The sequence below is a fragment of the Cherax quadricarinatus genome, chromosome 23 (genome assembly GCF_038502225.1).
Source record: "Cherax quadricarinatus isolate ZL_2023a chromosome 23, ASM3850222v1, whole genome shotgun sequence".
In the NCBI taxonomy this organism is placed as follows: domain Eukaryota; kingdom Metazoa; phylum Arthropoda; class Malacostraca; order Decapoda; family Parastacidae; genus Cherax; species Cherax quadricarinatus.
In genome coordinates this window covers 8,523,540-8,543,662 of record NC_091314.1, presented here as the reverse complement: position 1 = coordinate 8,543,662, position 20,123 = coordinate 8,523,540, and the positions used below count along the sequence as shown (strand labels likewise).

Genomic DNA, 20,123 nt, shown 5'->3' with positions numbered 1-20,123 from the left:
ACAGTTTTGTCTGTTGTGATAAATTGTTTTTAATAAGCTTTTTTACCTATTTCTTTTTCAGAGCATAAGTAGGTAATAACATCGAATTAGTCTTTCAAATTAAAGTGCTTGGCTGTACTTGTTGAAAAGTGTCGAGGTATAGATGTGTGAAAATAAAAAGAATTCCAGGAAAATAAGTGATATCTTCATCTAGTATGAAATAAGTTTCAAAATGCTTATATAGTGCTGTAAACTTCTGTATTGTGCTTACATAACATATTATATTGTCCTAGGAATATAAACAATAGATTTTCATTATTATATATTCCTTTGGTCACAGAAGTCTGGGGTCATCTTCTTTGTTAAGGATAACACTTAGATAATACAGTATAAGCAGTTTCCAGCAGTTCTTTTGGTGTAAATGGTCAATTTGGAAATGTGTTGAGCTCAGCTTAAATAAGTATTGTAATTTTTTCTGCTTCAGGTGGATCCAGTTGTACATAAAGAATTTATTGCTTGGAAACAGAATCCAACCTTAGATCGCTCAGATCCATTCATGCAGCGGATATACGAAGAAGATATAGATCTGTGTCTAGCATTTCCAAATTCAATGTTGGCACATCGTGTTCAAAGGGCCATAGAAGATAATGCTGTGTTTATTGAAGAAGTTAACCCACGGCAAAAAAGTAGTTGTCCTAGGTAAGTTCCTGGTTCGTGTGGGCGGACTGTAAATAGCAGTCTTAAGTGCATGGTGATATAGTACCAATTATTTGATTTTATATTAATTATTTTTTAAAACATTAAATAAGCCAAGGATCAGGGTTATACAGAATAGTGTATACAATTTTTCTTCATTACAGTCATGTTGTCTAAGATAAAATTTTAATGTAGTGTGATGCAACATTTAGATTACTTTTTGATATCAAACATTTATATAACTAGGGTTGAAAGTGATCATTATTTTTGCTATAAAGCCTGAATGAAAAACTGATGTAAACATGGGAGGACAGTGAGGCTTTATATTTTGACCTTTTGACTGGAAAAATGCTAAGAAACTTGAATATTACTCTTTTTGTAAATATTGTTTTAATTCATGTGCTGATGAAGACTGTATTGTAAAAACATACTAGTTTGTTTTGCCTTAAAATAGTGACTGTATTATAAAAAAAAACTACAGTGGACCCTCAACCAATGGCATTAATCCGTTCCAGAGGGCTTGCCGTTTGTCGAAATTACCGTTGGTCGAATTAATTTTCCCCATAAGAAATAATGGAAATAGAATTAATCCGTTTCTGACACCCCAAAGTCTGAATTTTTTTTTTTTTACATGAAATATACATTTCCTTATATGGAAAGGAATGGGACATGCAAAATAAACAATAATTATATACCACTTACCTTTATTGTGGAGTTGTTGATGAGTGATGTGCCAGCAGCAGGGGAAATTCAGAATTGTCTATTGCTTGGAAGGAGAATCCCCTTCCAGAAGGACTTTAGGTACCAAGTCCTTTGGTGGGGTTACTCCCTCCTTGGTTTTTTTAATGCCACTAGGACCAGCTTGAGAGTCACTGGACCCCTGTCGCACAAAATAGCTGTCCAGAGAGCTCTGTTTCTCACGTGCCCTTAGGATTTCCCTAAAATTGGACACGAGTGTCATTGTACATGTTGCCAATGCAGCTTGCAACTTCGGTGACAGGATAAAATTCTTCGATAAATGCTTGCACATTTGTAAACATTGAACACATTTCCCTAATCCTTGAAGAACATTCCTGAGATGTGATCTGTTGCTGTTGCTCCTGAAGCTCTTGCAGGTCTGCAGTGGTTAGTTCTTCCTTGTCATTCTGCACCAACTCTTCCACATCCTCGTCACAAACCTCCAACCCCAAGGACTTCCCCAATGACACAATAGCTTCCACTACCGGCATAGCCTCCTGAGGGTTAGCCCCAAACCCTTCAACATCCCTCTGTTCTACACGTTCTGGCCACAGTTTCCTCCAAGCAGAGTTCATGGTCCTCTTAGTCACTCCCTCCCAAGCCTTACCTATAAGGTTTACACAACTGAGGATATTAAAGTGATCTTTCCAAAACTGTCTTAGGGTCAATTGAGTGTCTGAGGTCACTTCAAAGCACTTTTGGAACACTGCTTTTTGTATAGAGTTTTTTTTCTGGTCCATGAGCTGGAGGAGAAGAGTTGTATTAGAAGGCAAAAACTTCACCTTAACGAAACCAAACTCCCCTGCAATTTCCTCTTGCAAGTCGTGAGGATGAGCAGGAGCATTGTCCATTACCAGGAGGAAGTTGAGTGGCAATTTCTTTTCCTGGAGGTATTTTGTCACAGTGGGGCCAAAAATACCCTAGTGATCCATACCTTACTGTTTGATCTCCACAGCACATACAAATTGCCCTTGACGATATTGTTTTTCCTGAACACTGGGAGTTTCAGAGTGATACACCAATAAAGGCTTCACTTTGCAATTGCCACTAGCATTACTACACAACATTAATGTCAGCCTGTCTTTCATAGGCTTATGTCCTGGGAGTGCCTTTTCCTCCTGAGTAATGTAGGTCCTGTTTGGCATTTTCTTCCAAAACAGGCCTGTTTTGTCACACTTTAAATATTTGTTCAGGTTTTAAGTTTTCAGTCTATTTTTTTTTTTTTTTTATCACACTGGCCGATTCCCACCAAGGCAGGGTGGCCCGAAAAAGAAAAACTTTCACCATCATTCACTCCATCACTGTCTTGCCAGAAGGGTGCTTTACACTACAGTTTTTAAACTGCAACATTAACACCCCTCCTTCAGAGTGCAGGCACTGTACTTCCCATCTCCAGGACTCAAGTCCGGCCTGCCGGTTTCCCTGAATCCCTTCATAAATGTTACTTTGCTCACACTCCAACAGCATGTCAAGTATTAAAAACCATTTGTCTCCATTCACTCCTATCAAACACGCTCACGCATGCCTGCTGGAAGTCCAAGCCCCTCGCACACAAAACCTTTACCCCCTCCCTCCAACCTTTCCTAGGCCGACCCCTACCCCGCCTTCCTTCCACTACAGACTGATACACTCTTGAAGTCATTCTGTTTCGCTCCATTCTCTCTACATGTCCGAACCACCTCAACAACCCTTCCTCAGCCCTCTGGACAACAGTTTTGGTAATCCCGCACCTCCTCCTAACTTCCAAACTACGAATTCTCTGCATTATATTCACACCACACATTGCCCTCAGACATGACATCTCCACTGCCTCCAGCCTTCTCCTCGCTGCAACATTCATCACCCACGCTTCACACCCATATAAGAGCATTGGTAAAACTATACTCTCATACATTCCCCTCTTTGCCTCCAAGGACAAAGTTCTTTGTCTCCACAGACTCCTAAGTGCACCACTCACTCTTTTTCCCTCATCAATTCTATGATTCACCTCATCTTTCATAGACCCATCCGCTGACATGTCCACTCCCAAATATCTGAATACGTTCACCTCCTCCATACTCTCTCCCTCCAATCTGATATTCAATCTTTCATCACCTAATCTTTTTGTTATCCTCATAACCTTACTCTTTCCTGTATTCACCTTTAATTTTCTTCTTTTGCACACCCTACCGAATTCATCCACCAATCTCTGCAACTTCTCTTCAGAATCTCCCAAGAGCACAGTGTCATCAGCAAAGAGCAGCTGTGACAACTCCCACTTTGTGTGTGATTCTTTATCTTTTAACTCCACGCCTCTTGCCAAGACCCTCGCATTTACTTCTCTTACAACCCCATCTATAAATATATTAAACAACCACGGTGACATCACACATCCTTGTCTAAGGCCTACTTTTACTGGGAAAAAATTTCCCTCTTTCCTACATACTCTAACTTGAGCCTCACTATCCTCGTAAAAACTCTTCACTGCTTTCAGTAACCTACCTCCTACACCATACACTTGCAACATCTGCCACATTGCCCCCATATCCACCCTGTCATACGCCTTTTCCAAATCCATAAATGCCACAAAGACCTCTTTAGCCTTATCTAAATACTGTTCACTTATATGTTTCACTGTAAACACCTGGTCCACACACCCCGTACCTTTCCTAAAGCCTCCTTGTTCATCTGCTATCCTATTCTCCGTCTTACTCTTAATTCTTTCAATTATAACTCTACCATACACTTTACCAGGTATACTCAACAGACTTATCCCCCTATAATTTTTGCACTCTCTTTTATCCCCTTTGCCTTTATACAAAGGAACTATGCATGCTCTCTGCCAATCCCTAGGTACCTTACCCTCTTCCATACATTTATTAAATAATTGCACCAACCACTCCAAAACTATATCCTCACCTGCTTTTAACATTTCTATCTTTATCCCATCAATCCCGGCTGCCTTACCCCCTTTCATTTTACCTACTGCCTCACGAACTTCCCCCACACTCACAACTGGCTCTTCCTCACTCCTACAAGATGTTATTCCTCCTTGCCCTATACACGAAATCACAGCTTCCCTATCTTCATCAACATTTAACAATTCCTCAAAATATTCCCTCCATCTTCCCAATACCTCTAACTCTCCATTTAATAACTCTCCTCTCCTATTTTTAACTGACAAATCCATTTGTTCTCTAGGCTTTCTTAACTTGTTAATCTCACTCCAAAACTTTTTCTTATTTTCAACAAAATTTGTTGATAACATCTCACCCACTCTCTCATTTGCTCTCTTTTTACATTGCTTCACCACTCTCTTAACCTCTCTCTTTTTCTCCATATACTCTTCCCTCCTTGCATCACTTCTACTTTGTAAAAACTTCTCATATGCTAACTTTTTCTCCCTTACTACTCTCTTTACATCATCATTCCACCAATCGCTCCTCTTCCCTCCTGCACCCACTTTCCTGTAACCACAAACTTCTGCTGAACACTCTAACACTACATTTTTAAACCTACCCCATACCTCTTCGACCCCATTGCGTATGCTCTCATTAGCCCATCTATCCTCCAATAGCTGTTTATATCTTACCCTAACTGCCTCCTCTTTTAGTTTATAAACCTTCACCTCTCTCTTCCCTGATGCTTCTATTCTCCTTGTATCCCATCTATCTTTTACTCTCAGTGTAGCTACAACTAGAAAGTGATCTGATATATCTGTGGCCCCTCTATAAACATGTACATCCTGAAGTCTACTCAACAGTCTTTTATCTACCAATACATAATCCAACAAACTACTGTCATTTCGCCCTACATCATATCTTGTATACTTATTTATCCTCTTTTTCTTAAAATATGTATTACCTATAACTAAACCCCTTTCTATACAAAGTTCAATCAAAGGGCTCCCATTATCATTTACACCTGGCACCCCAAACTTACCTACCACACCCTCTCTAAAAGTTTCTCCTACTTCAGCATTCAGGTCCCCTACCACAATTACTCTCTCACTTGGTTCAAAGGCTCCTATACATTCACTTAACATCTCCCAAAATCTCTCTCTCTCCTCTGCATTCCTCTCTTCTCCAGGTGCATACACGCTTATTATGACCCACTTCTCGCATCCAACCTTTACTTTAATCCACATAATTCTTGAATTTACACATTCATATTCTCTTTTCTCCTTCCATAACTGATCATTTAACATTACTGCTACCCCTTCCTTTGCTCTAACTCTCTCAGATACTCCAGATTTAATCCCATTTATTTCCCCCCACTGAAACTCTCCTACCCCCTTCAGCTTTGTTTCGCTTAGGGCCAGGACATCCAACTTCTTTTCATTCATAACATCAGCAATCATCTGTTTCTTGTCATCTGCACTACATCCACGCACATTTAAGCATCCCAGTTTTATAAAGTTTTTCTTCTTCTCTTTTTTTAGTAAATGTCTACAGGAGAAGGGGTTACTAGCCCATTGCTCCCGGAATTTTAGTCGCCTCATACGACACTCATGGCTTACGGAGGAAAGATTCTTTTCCACTTCCCCATGGACAATAGAAGAAATAAAGAAGAACAAGAGCTATTTAGAAAAAGGGGAAAAACCTAAATGTATGTATATATATATGCATGTGCATGTCTGTGAAGTGTGACCAAAGTGTAAGCTGGAGTAGCAAGATATCCCTGTTATCTAGCGTGTTTATGAGACAGAAAAAGAAACCAGCAATCCTACCATCATGCAAAACAGTTACAGGTTTTTGTTTCACAGTCATCTGGCAGGACGGTAGTACTTCCCTGGGTGGTTGCTGTCTACCAACCTACCTCCTGAGTAATGTAGGTCCTGTTTGGCATTTTCTTCCAAAACAGGCCTGTTTTGTCACAATTTAAATATTTGTTCAGGTTTTAGGTTTTCAGTCTATATATTCCTTAAAGTCCTTCACATATTTTTCAGCCCCATTTTTGTCTGAACTGGCTGCCTCACCATACCTTACCACACTGTGCATGCCACTATGAATCTTAAACCTCTCAAACCAGCCTTTGCTGGCCTTAAATTCATCAGCAGCAGCACTATTTTGAGGCATTTTCTTAATTGAGATCATCATGCAACTTCCATGCCTTTTCACAAATTATAGACCGAGAAACACTATCACCTGATAATTGTTTTTCGTTTATCCATACCAATAACAGTCTCTCTACCTCTTCAACTATTTGTGGTCTCCGTTTTGAAAGCATACTTGAACCTTTCGCAGCAACAGCTTCCTTGATTGCCTGTCTGTTCGCCAAGATAGTACTGATGATTGAATGTGATTTGTTGTATTGCCTTTCCAACTCAGCCATACGCACTCCACTCTTGTATTTTTCAATGATCTCCTCCTTCATTTCCATTGTAATTCTCACCCTTTTTAACACAGGCTTGGCACTAGAAGCTTTCTTGGGACCCATGGTGGCTTATTTAGCAGTTACAAGCACTAGAAATAGTGGAATAATCCAAAATATATGGGAGGCACAAGTGGAAACTGACCACAACAGCTTGTAAACAATGGCACACTGACTCTTGGAGTGGCTGGGTCCACTCAGGCTGCACTCCGGGCACATCGACACGTTCCAGACAAACGTTGTTGGTTAAGTTTTCGCCGTTGGTTAAGGCATTTTTTCTACAGCAAAAAGCGCCGTTAGACAAAATTGCAGTTACTTAATGCCGTCGTTAGTTGAGGGTCGACTGTAGTTTGTTCTTCCTTACAATAAAGTAATGGAATTGATGAAGTACATTCCATGTTTTTTCAATTATTAGCATTATTATATTCATGGGGAAGCAGTAAATTAGTGTGTGTTATACAGTAACTGGGGACCTTTCCTCCAAGTTTCATTTAAGTGTGTGGGGACAAAAGTGTGAACATGTATACTGCATATATGAAAAATATATACATATTAAAATGTTGTACACTAATATGGTGTGTATTAATTATTAGGCATCTCATTCAGGTGTACCCCATGCCACTGTCATGTTCATTTCTTTACCAGGTTTCCAAGAACTTAAAATGTTTCTATGCATTGATTGAAATCTTAAAACAATTGTGAACATAAAAAAAAGAACAAGGTGATGAGGGTAACAAAAAGTCTAGCAATGATAGATTGAATATCGGATTGGAGGGAGGGAGTATGAAGGAAGTGGATGTATGTAGATGTTTTAGAGTATATAAATCAGTGGATGGACTTATCTCTGGAAGCAGAGGGAATATACAAGAGAATAGTGGTACTAACACTTTTGTGTGTGTGTGCGCGCATGTGTGAAGATGGGTTCAGAATGCTGCAGTGAGGAGGAGGCCAAAGGTAGTGGAGATATTTTTGACAGCAATGTGAATATTATGTAGAGAATTTGGAAAGTAGAAAAAAATGTGCAGTCACCAAGGGCATAATTCTGAGGGCTGAGTAGAGATGGTTGAGGTGGTTTGGGTATGTAGAGAAGGTGGAGAAGGATAGGATGACTAAGAGGGGTGTATAAATCTTGGGGATGGAAAGCAAGTGGGATAGAGGATGTCCCAGGAAGAGTTGGAACGAGGGAGTAAAGTAGGTTCTTGAGTTTTAGGGGCTTGAGTATTTGATAGGTGTGTATGAGCATGTTAGATAGGGACAATTGGAGACAAGTGAGTTTTAATGGACGTGCTGCTGGAGTGAGAGCAAGGTAACTTTTATGAAGGGATTCAGGAAAACCAGTTAGCCGGATTCAAGTCCTGGAAGTGGGAAGGGCAGTGCCTGCACTCTGAAGGAGGGGTAGGGATGTTGCAGTCAGGGGGTAATCTGAGTTGTGATATCAGAAGGCTTCTGGCAGACAGCGATTGAATAAATATTGGAGAATGTGTTTCCTTTCTTTGGGCTAGACCCTGCCTTGTGAAAGATAGCCACTGAGGTAAAAAAAAAAAAACTTGTTCCTACCTTCCAGAGTTAGCTAGAAAAATGAAAATTCTGGGTGGATTGGTTGTGGTGAAGGTAAACTATCTTGTAAGTCGGAGAGTTGTGGAAACTAAGCTAAAATAAATGTATTATAGAATTGATTTAATGTAGTAAACTAGTTGCTTTTGGTTGCTGCTGGAGGCAACTACCATGGGCAGAAGTTAAATTGTGTACCCTTTCAGCAAATCATGATTCCATTATGTAGAACACTTGCACCTTGAACACCACTTTTTAATCTTTGTACCTTTCTAAGTGATCTTCAGAAAGTATGATTTTACTTATACATAGTGTAGGGTATTGACAATACTCTCCTTTTATGCACTATTTTTTTCCTCCTAACCTTCTAGCATGTGGCTTCTGGGGTAATACTCCTCCATTGCCAGATATTCTTGTGTTTCATACCAAGGATTTCATGACTGAGTCATATATTTGATAGCTATATCAGCAGGTAGAACTTTTTAAGCAAATGCTGCTTATTGTCTTAGTACCATAAAGAATAAAAAGGCACAATACCGTGATTGGAGCAATACACAAATAACCTGCACACGACATTTCATTCCAATGACATTTTATTCCAACTTGGAGCATTAGTTAGTATGTGACTGGTTAATGGTCCAAATTGGACCGAAACGTCGTCATAGGTTTTTCTCCTATGTGTGGGTTATTTGTGAACCATAAATACTGTACTCAAGACGATTAAAAGATATGATGTAGGGAAATGGTCGATTAAATATTAGGCCACTTGGCATACTTGAAGAGAATATTAAATAATAAATAAACAGCTAAAAATATGCATACTACAGCTGTAGTGTGGAATCTGAAATATAGTCGATGACCTTTTAAATAATTAACAGGTGCTCTTAGATACATTGCTAGAAAACCTTATGTTCTAAGAAATTTATGTGTAACATTTGTAAATAATCATTGAGCACAATCCTTAATGAGATCCTGTGTATGATCTTTTTCAGAGTTGACCCCGATGAAACCAGGTTACTATTAGTTTCATCTTGTTGTTTAGCTTTTTAACCATCCATGCATATCCCTGACCCTCCTGCTCTGAATGTTGTATGAACAGTGAATTGCACTAATGACAGAGTCCTTTGGTTCTGCATTTGTGAAAACAATAGCATTTTGACTGTATGAACGTAAATCATTATTACCGTATAATTATTTGTATAACTTGTGTATAGTTGTATTTTTTTTTTATTCTTGCCTATCATTATATCTTAGTATGCATCATACAGTCCCTTATCCAGAATTCCAATCAAGAATGTAATTTTAGAGCTGATAGTCCCTTAAAGCATGAAGTTTGCATTTGCAAGACACCCTGTTTGATCCCTTTAATAAATCCTCGGCTATTTTTTAAAAGTAGCAAGTGATATTTGCCTGTGAATGAATTACAGTACTAGGCTCATGTAGGTCAATAGCTTAGTACTGTTGAATGAAATGTTTAGTTATTTATTATAATTATTAGACTAAATGTGGCTTTTATTAATTAGATATTATGAAACTGATGACAAATTTGAATAAAGGAATTTGATTAAATTTAATAGACAAGATTCACTTTTATAAATCTTTGGCATTAGTGCTTTGAGTATCTGAAAATGTATTGCATTGTATTTGATAATTAACAAAGTTCAGAGTACTTTGATAGGTGCTATGAAAATAATTGTCAAGTAAATGTAATTTAGTGTACTGTATTGGCATTTGTGATAAACTGTACAGTATTCTGACATAAATAGCAACACCTTGCTATAAATACAAGGTGCAGCATTTTAAATTATTAGTTAAAAATGGGAAAATTTTTGGGCTACTACACCATATTGTGCATGTGTGTACTTGTAGCCAGACATGGTTGGATTGGTCTTAGTTGCTGCAGTGTTAACATTACTAGTTACTGTCTTGTGCAGGCTTTTTAACTAAGCTAGTTTTTTCTTGCTTAGGAGTTACACAGCAGAGATAGGAATATAGTTTATATACTGTACAGTACAGGAAGTCACCAAATTACAAATGCCACAAGTTACAAAAATCTGTACTTACAACTGAGGCGCTTAGGAACCACAGTACGAACTTACATGAAACAGTCATCTCTTGTACCGTTGTTTTCTAAACACTTGACTCATTTGTAAGTTGAAAATATAGAATGCAACTTGGTTGTAAGTTGGGGGCTCTCCTGTATCAATATTTTATAGCTGTCTTGCAAGTATTAATACTAGGAGATTAAACTAGTAATACTTGTTCCATGTAAATATCAAATATTGATTTTTTACATTTGTGCAGAAAGTGTGTGCTGTTAGATGTTCCTCGCTTCTGCAAGTACCGGTTTCGACTTGGGGAATCTGATGACTGGTATTATATCTCACAGCTGGCCAGAAATAGGGTAAGACAAATCCTTTTTCCAGTGTGATCTAATTTTAATTGCAGTTTAGAATACAATATCCTGCTACTTTCATGAATGTAGCTATTACACCCTGTATCTTATAATTATTGACCTTCCTATCTATACTTCTCACTCAACTGCTGTGTTTGCACTGTACTACTAATTCCAAATATTAAACTCCTTTGACACTCCTCCACTACTTCACTTACTTCATTCTTATAGCCTATTGCATTTTGTTACTTTATAGTGCAGAGAAAAATATTTCAAAACATTTATTTTTATTGCCATTTACTGTGCCTTTAACCTCTTAGCAGTGAGTGAGGAATTCATTCATATTCTTTAGTTTTTTGTTACCCTTTTTTGTTGCTAATTCTGAATTATCAGCATTGCAGGAATTTTTGTTTATCATTTCTTTGAATTTTATAATCTTTGTGACACAAATAAATGTAAAAAAATATACTATGTATACATTATGTATCAACATCTTGTTTTAATTTACTCTTAATTCTGTCACCACAATCTTCTAGTGAATATAGTCATTTTAAAGTTGATAAAAAGGATTTTGGGAACTGTTACCATTTCTTGGTTTAACTTTAATGTGTTGGTAATTTGGTCTTTACATAGTCATGTTATCCCAGTTATTATTAGCTAAGCTAGGAACTAACACTTGCAGGAGTTCAGATAGATGTCTTGCCTTACCATCTCCTGGGTCCTAGCATGCATTATCTTTACTCTTTCATGTGCTTCTCAATCCTTTCACTGTTTCTTACATAAATCTGTCATTGACACCAATGTCATTCATGTAGATCTGCATTTTAAGCACAGTTCTTTCATATATGCTTGTCAGCAGTAAACTTTGGCCTAGACATGAGGGAATAAGTGTGGGGTGAGCATTCACAGTATTAAAAAATTCTGCCCAATACAGTGCATGATGGGAAAAACAAATCTCTAACCTTGTGTTTGGTTTAAAATAACATCTTTGAGCTGTCTTTTAGGGTAGTTTTTATGGTTTTATTGGTTGACTCTTGGTATCACTTGATAGAATGGAAGATACTAGTAAAGTAGTGATTTTGGTCAGTTTTAAACCAGAAGTAGCTTGAAATAGGGCTCAAAGAGACAAAAATATTCAACTTTTGGTAATTTTCCCTAGGAAGGTTAGGGAAGGCTCTAGCCCCCTGGGTCTGTTTTATGGGGTTACACCAGGTCTGCTTCAGTTATTGGGACAACCTAAACCATGACCAATTATTGTTGGTTATATTTTATTAATCAGAGAAGTAGGGTAAACTTCCATTTTTTGTGACGATTAATTCAAAATGGAGGGTAAGTGTTATGTTGGAAGAGCTGGGGACATGAGTATTGAACAGTGGAAAGGTTGCTTTAGTGTCTGGAATCCCTAGTGTTTAATATTGTTTTAATGTCACCTTTGCACCATTTATAACATTTTTAGTATATTTTTCAATGTTTATACAGTAGTGTACTGTATATTGTAACAAACAGAATAGAGGAAATAGCTCTAATATACATTATTTGCATATGCATATCGGTCAGAGATCCCGTTGTAAGTCCGAGTTGTCGCTAAGTGAAGAGAGGCTGTATTGTCTAAAACTGGCCAAATTATTGACTTCTGTGCACATTATAGGATAGTTCTGATAATTAAATGGGTGGTTTCTTGTTCTTACTAATGAAATAACTAGGAACTGGGTTGACTTGAACTTGGAACTGGACTCAAAATGGGTGAAATCAACAATGTCAACTTTGGGCTTGCGTAATTCCGTCCATCAGATTTTTGCATTTTTTGTGTCATTACCTTCAGAAAAAAGACTATAATTTCATAAGATAAAATTAATACATCCATCCATCTCTCTCTCTCTCTCTCTCTCTCTCTCTGTCTGTCTGTCTGTCTGTCTGTCTGTCTGTCTCTCTCTCTCTCTCTCTTTCTCTCTCTCTCTGTCTCTCTCTCTCTGTCTCTCTCTCTCTGTCTCTCTCTCTCTCTGTCTCTCTCTCTCTCTCTGTCTCTCTCTCTCTCTGTCTCTCTGTCTCTCTCTCTGTCTCTCTCTCTCTCTCTCTCTCTCTCTCTCTCTGTCTCTGTCTTTGTCTCTCTCTGTCTCTCTCTCTCTCTGTCTCTCTGTCTCTTTTTTTTTTTTTACACAGGGTTTGACAAGGTTAAGGATCCCTAGCTTTATTGACAGCTATTTACAGGTTAAGGATTCCTAACTTTATTGGCAAGCTAAGAGCTGTTACCTACATCAGCTCATTTGAAAGCATTTTTATTGTTATGAGACATACAAGTAGGGAACAGGATGAAGTTGGAGCCATCTGTGGGCCAGCATTTTCATTTGATCAACTGACTTTATCTCGTTGACATCATTATGCTGTACGAATGTGTTCCATACTCGAGTCATCCTGGGTATGTATGATCTCAGATGGAGTGATGTTCTGGAGAAGGGTACAGCCAGAGTGAAGTTGCTGCTTTCTGCCCGTCTTGTGGCATAAAAGCTTGTTTCACGCTGTCCTCGAAGTGGATCCAAGTGTGGTATTTTGACAATATTGGCCTTGTACATAACAGTAAGGCCACCCACATCCCTCCTATGTTGAAGGCTCTGCTGAAATGACAGATCTATCCAGGATGGGTCCAGGCGAGAGATGAGACGTCTTGCTCTGTTCTCTACTCTGTCAAGCAGTCGCAGATGAGAGGGGGGGCAGGCAAACCAAGAAAGTGGAGCATACTCAAGGTGTGAGCGTACTTGTGCCTCGTACAGGATCTTGCAACCCCTACTGTCAAGCAGATGGGTGATATGGCGAAGTGCTGTAAGCTTCCTGGCTGCCTTGTTTGCAAGATTTACAACGTGGTTCTTCATGGTTAGTTTGGAGTCAAATTTCACCCCAAGGATATCAACTTCTTCTCCAGGTGCCAACATCCTCCCATTCATCCTTACTACTGCACCAGCATTACCATCATGGTGCCTAGAGACGATCATCATTTGCGTTTTCTCAGGTGCAAATGTTACTTGCCATCTATTTTCCCAAGCTGATATAGCTCTCAGCTGGTGATTGATGTAGCTTAGAGCAGCTGGCATTTCTTCTCTTGGATAAGTGAATGTCAGTGTACAGTCGTCTGCATATGCATGTGATTCTGGGATGAGATGAAGAAGGTCGTTGAAGTAGACATTCCTCTGCAAAAACAGTGATAATGTGTGAGTGTGGTGAAAGTGTTGAATGATGATGAAAGTATTTTCTTTTTGGGGATTTTCTTTCTTTTTTGGGTCACCCTGCCTCGGTGTGAGACGGCCGACTTGTTGAAAAAAAAAAAATATATAATTTTTTTTTTTAAGTTAACCCTTTCATGTCAGTGAAAGGGTTAAATATTATTCCTGTAATATTCCTTTTTAAAGTCAGGAGGCCTGGTCTATGAGCAAATTCATTGGATAGTGATCATCTTGGGGTCCACTTTGTCAAGAAGTTACTTCCTTATCTCTGTGACTCTTTTAAAGTGTTCATTTTCCATTTTTGTCCTGTTTCCCCTCCCCTTGCAATTTTTATCCACCTATTTGATAGCTTAAGAAAGAATGGGGCATCAGTGAATGTAGAATCAAAATCTTTTGTTCCTACAAATATATGTAGTAGGTTGGTAGACAGCAACCACCCAGGGAAGTACTACCGTCCTGCCAGATGACTGTGAAACAAAAACCTGTAACTGTTTTGCATGATGGTAGGATTGCTGGTTTCTTTTTCTGTCTCATAAACACGCTAAGATAACAGGGATATCTTGCTACTCCTACTTACACTTTGGTCACACTTCACAGACACGCACATGCATATATATATATACATACATCTAGGTTTTTTATTTATTTTCATATAGTCGGACTTGAGTCCTGGAAATGGGAAGTACAATGCCTGCACTTTAAAGGAGGGGTTTGGGATATTGGCAGTTTGGAGGGATATGTTGTGTATCTTTATATGTTTATGCTTCTAGACTGTTGTATTCTGAGCACCTCTGCAAAAACAGTGATAATGTGCGAGTGTGGTGAAAGTGTTGAATGATGATGAAAGTATTTTCTTTTTGGGGATTTTCTTTCTTTTTTGGGTCACCCTGCCTCGGTGGGAGACGGCCGACTTGTTGAAAAAAAAAAAAAAAAAAAAATCTAGGTTTTTCTCCTTTTTCTAAATAGCTCTTGTTCTTTTTTATTTCTTCTATTGTCCATGGGGAAGTGGAAAAGAATCTTTCCTCCGTAAGCCATGCGTGTCGTATGAGGCGACTAAAATGCCGGGAGCAATGGGCTAGTAACCCCTTCTCCTGTATACAATTACTAAAAAAGAGAAGAAGAAAAACTTTATAAAACTGGGTTGCTTAAATGTGCGTGGATGTAGTGCGGATGACAAGAAACAGATGATTGCTGATGTTATGAATGAAAAGAAGTTGGATGTCCTGGACCTAAGCGAAACAAAGCTGAAGGGGGTAGGAGAGTTTCAGTGGGGGGAAATAAATGGGATTAAATCTGGAGTATCTGAGAGAGTTAGAGCAAAGGAAGGGGTAGCAGTAATGTTAAATGATCAGTTATGGAAGGAGAAAAGAGAATATGAATGTGTAAATTCAAGAATTATGTGGATTAAAGTAAAGGTTGGATGCGAGAAGTGGGTCATAATAAGCGTGTATGCACCTGGAGAAGAGAGGAATGCAGAGGAGAGAGAGAGATTTTGGGAGATGTTAAGTGAATGTATAGGAGCCTTTGAACCAAGTGAGAGAGTAATTGTGGTAGGGGACTTGACTGCTAAAGTAGGAGAAACTTTTAGAGAGGGTGTGGTAGGTAAGTTTGGGGTGCCAGGTGTAAATGATAATGGGAGCCCTTTGATTGAACTTTGTATAGAAAGGGGTTTAGTTATAGGTAATACATATTTTAAGAAAAAGAGGATAAATAAGTATACACGATATGATGTAGGGCGAAATGACAGTAGTTTGTTGGATTATGTATTGGTAGATAAAAGACTGTTGAGTAGACTTCAGGATGTACATGTTTATAGAGGGGCCACAGATATATCAGATCACTTTCTAGTTGTAGCTACACTGAGAGTAAAAGGTAGATGGGATACAAGGAGAATAGAAGCATCAGGGAAGAGAGAGGTGAAGGTTTATAAACTAAAAGAGGAGGCAGTTAGGGTAAGATATAAACAGCTATTGGAGGATAGATGGGCTAATGAGAGCATAGGCAATGGGGTCGAAGAGGTATGGGGTAGGTTTAAAAATGTAGTGTTAGAGTGTTCAGCAGAAGTTTGTGGTTACAGGAAAGTGGGTGCAGGAGGGAAGAGGAGCGATTGGTGGAATGATGATGTAAAGAGAGTAGTAAGGGAGAAAAAGTTAGCATATGAGAAGTTTTTACAAAGTAGAAGTGATGCAAGGAGGGAAGAGTATATGGAGAAAAAGAGAGAAGTTAAGAGAGTGGTGAAGCAATGTAAAAAGAGAGCAAATGAGAGAGTGGGTGAGATGTTATCAACAAATTTTGTTGAAAATAAGAAAAAGTTTTGGAGTGAGATTAACAAGTTAAGAAAGCCTAGAGAACAAATGGATTTGTCAGTTAAAAATAGGAGAGGAGAGTTATTAAATGGAGAGGTAGAGGTATTGGGAAGATGGAAGGAATATTTTGAGGAATTGTTAAATGTTGATGAAGATAGGGAAGCTGTGATTTCGTGTATAGGGCAAGGAGGAATAACATCTTGTAGGAGTGAGGAAGAGCCAGTTGTGAGTGTGGGGGAAGTTCGTGAGGCAGTAGGTAAAATGAAAGGGGGTAAGGCAGCCGGGATTGATGGGATAAAGATAGAAATGTTAAAAGCAGGTGGGGATATAGTTTTGGAGTGGTTGGTGCAATTATTTAATAAATGTATGGAAGAGGGTAAGGTACCTAGGGATTGGCAGAGAGCATGCATAGTTCCTTTGTATAAAGGCAAAGGGGATAAAAGAGAGTGCAAAAATTATAGGGGGATAAGTCTGTTGAGTGTACCTGGTAAAGTGTATGGTAGAGTTATAATTGAAAGAATTAAGAGTAAGACGGAGAATAGGATAGCAGATGAACAAGGAGGCTTTAGGAAAGGTAGGGGGTGTGTGGACCAGGTGTTTACAGTGAAACATATAAGTGAACAGTATTTAGATAAGGCTAAAGAGGTCTTTGTGGCATTTATGGATTTGGAAAAGGCGTATGACAGGGTGGATAGGGGGGCAATGTGGCAGATGTTGCAAGTGTATGGTGTAGGAGGTAGGTTACTGAAAGCAGTGAAGAGTTTTTACGAGGATAGTGAGGCTCAAGTTAGAGTATGTAGGAAAGAGGGAAATTTTTTCCCAGTAAAAGTAGGCCTTAGACAAGGATGTGTGATGTCACCGTGGTTGTTTAATATATTTATAGATGGGGTTGTAAGAGAAGTAAATGCGAGGGTCTTGGCAAGAGGCGTGGAGTTAAAAGATAAAGAATCACACACAAAGTGGGAGTTGTCACAGCTGCTCTTTGCCGATGACACTGTGCTCTTGGGAGATTCTGAAGAGAAGTTGCAGAGATTGGTGGATGAATTTGGTAGGGTGTGCAAAAGAAGAAAATTAAAGGTGAATACAGGAAAGAGTAAGGTTATGAGGATAACAAAAAGATTAGGTGATGAAAGATTGAATATCAGATTGGAGGGAGAGAGTATGGAGGAGGTGAACGTATTCAGATATTTGGGAGTGGACGTGTCAGCGGATGGGTCTATGAAAGATGAGGTGAATCATAGAATTGATGAGGGAAAAAGAGTGAGTGGTGCACTTAGGAGTCTGTGGAGACAAAGAACTTTGTCCTTGGAGGCAAAGAGGGGAATGTATGAGAGTATAGTTTTACCAACGCTCTTATATGGGTGTGAAGCGTGGGTGATGAATGTTGCAGCGAGGAGAAGGCTGGAGGCAGTGGAGATGTCATGTCTGAGGGCAATGTGTGGTGTGAATATAATGCAGAGAATTCGTAGTTTGGAAGTTAGGAGGAGGTGCGGGATTACCAAAACTGTTGTCCAGAGGGCTGAGGAAGGGTTGTTGAGGTGGTTCGGACATGTAGAGAGAATGGAGCGAAACAGAATGACTTCAAGAGTGTATCAGTCTGTAGTGGAAGGAAGGCGGGGTAGGGGTCGGCCTAGGAAGGGTTGGAGGGAGGGGGTAAAGGAGGTTTTGTGTGCGAGGGGCTTGGACTTCCAGCAGGCATGCGTGAGCGTGTTTGATAGGAGTGAATGGAGACAAATGGTTTTTAATACTTGACGTGCTGTTGGAGTGTGAGCAAAGTAACATTTATGAAGGGATTCAGGGAAACCGGCAGGCCGGACTTGAGTCCTGGAGATGGGAAGTACAGTGCCTGCACTCTGAAGGAGGGGTGTTAATGTTGCAGTTTAAAAACTGTAGTGTAAAGCACCCTTCTGGCAAGACAGTGATGGAGTGAATGATGGTGAAAGTTTTTCTTTTTCGGGCCACCCTGCCTTGGTGGGAATCGGCCGGTGTGATAATAAAAAAAAAAAAATAAATATATGTTTATTTGTTATGCTTTATGGAGCATATTACTTTTCCAATGTGTGTTATTTTATCCAGTTGTTAGCATGCCAGTATAATGGAACCTCAACTTGCGAGTTGAATCTGTTCCATGACCTTGCTTGCAACTGGATTTGCTCGTTAGCAGAGTCAATTTTCCTCATTTAAATTAATTGAAATGCAATTAATCCGTTCCAGTGGAATTCTGTACTTCAATAATTTCGCAAATATCAATTCTATGGCTTATTTATCTATCTCACTTCATCTAATATGACATAATAAACAATATAAATAACATAGAAACCTGATATATACTCTAAAATGAATAAAATATGTCATTCACGTAGTGGTATGGGCGGTCTCGGCGGTGGACGCGAGTTTGTCTAGACACCAGGCAAAATACTTCATGAACAATTTCGCTAATATCCTCTATGTGAAGGCTTACTCAGCCCTGTAACAACTTCAGAAAGTATTACCCAGGCTGGCTCCTCCTCAGGAAAATTAGTGAATAGAAAAAGAAATAATAACAGACAAACATAAACACTTTATTATGTAGAAAATATAAAATATAAAACACTTAAATATGAAATATTAATCCTACATTAAAGAAAATGAAAAAGGAAAAATATAAATGATAACTGAACTCAACGCTAATTTAACACTTGGGTGTCTGGTGTTGGTGACACTGCTTGTTGAAATCGTAGCCGTTGCTGATGATGGGGGGGGGGGTCGCAGGTGTTGGTGACCACCACTGGCTAGTTCTTCACAGATTAACGCCGTGAGTAGTATCCCGATGACAGGAAAGCAGGTTCTTTACCGCTGCAATGATGTGGGGTTACGTCCTGCAATTTCATACAGGTGCACAGGTAATGAGATCCAAAATGGAGAAGTCTCTGGACGTTAGTCCTTCTCCTGTTCTGCTCGTTGATTGACAGGTGACCCTCACTGTCATCCAAGCTGAAAAGATAGACAGGTTACCCACTGCTTAAATAATCACTCTCCATGGCAGTGTACATTACTCAAAAGAGGGGGAAGAAAGGCGGGAGCGTGACTTACCCTACCTTAACTAGTAGCCGGTAATGAAACTATTGTTACTATATTGCTACTCCTATCTATTGAACTTTTCCCTCACACTCTATATGGCTTATTTATCTATCACAGTTCATCTAATATGACATAACAAACAATATAAATAACATAGAAACATGATATATACTCTAGAAAGAATAAAATATACGTCATTATGTAACAGGTGGAGGTGGCCACAACCGCTCCCTCTTTGTTGTGGTAAACACTGCCATCTAGTGACGGCCTTTTGATGCTATTATAATTATTATTATAATTATTATATTTATTATTATATATGTATTATTATACATATTATTATTATTGTATTATTATACTATTATTAATATACACCTACCATCCGACTTACGGCTGAGTTCGGTTCCGAGAAACCAGTCGTAAGTCGAAATGGTCGTAAGTCGAACTTTACTACTGAATATCAACAAAACATTTTTGTAATGACTTTATTTTATTGTTTTATTTTGGTATTTCATGTTTTACTTTACTTTTTATGCTGTTAGTACAGTATTTTATACTGTAAGGTTTAGGATAAACATTGTGTACAACACAAATAGTTGTTTATTTCCCAGAAATTTGGCATAAAAAACATGGCCGTAAGTTGAGTTGTCGTAAGTCGGCAGGTCGTAAGTCAAATGGTAGGTGTACATATTATTATACGTAGAATAATAATAGAGGAATAAATGGGATTAGGTTAGGGGTTTCAAATAGAGTTAGAACTAAAGAAGGAGTAGCAATAATGTTGAAGGATAAGCTATGGCAGGAAAAGAGGGACTATAAATGTATTAATTC

The 20,123-nt window shown here is 38.8% G+C and overlaps 1 protein-coding gene across 3 annotated transcripts in view; it reads left to right on the top strand.

Moving 5' to 3' along the window:
* LOC128685786 (guanine nucleotide exchange factor for Rab-3A) overlaps window positions 1–20,123 on the top strand; it is a 226,125-nt gene that overhangs the window by 148,374 nt on the left and 57,628 nt on the right. For 2 of the 3 annotated variants that reach the window (XM_070087858.1, XM_053772438.2), the window contains exons 5-7: window positions 464–678; window positions 9,309–9,329; window positions 10,621–10,720. In XM_070087858.1, coding sequence (XP_069943959.1) covers window positions 464–678; window positions 9,309–9,329; window positions 10,621–10,720 — 336 coding nt within the window. The remainder of the gene's footprint in view (window positions 1–463; window positions 679–9,308; window positions 9,330–10,620; window positions 10,721–20,123) is intronic. The other variant, XM_053772441.2, reaches the window with a different exon arrangement.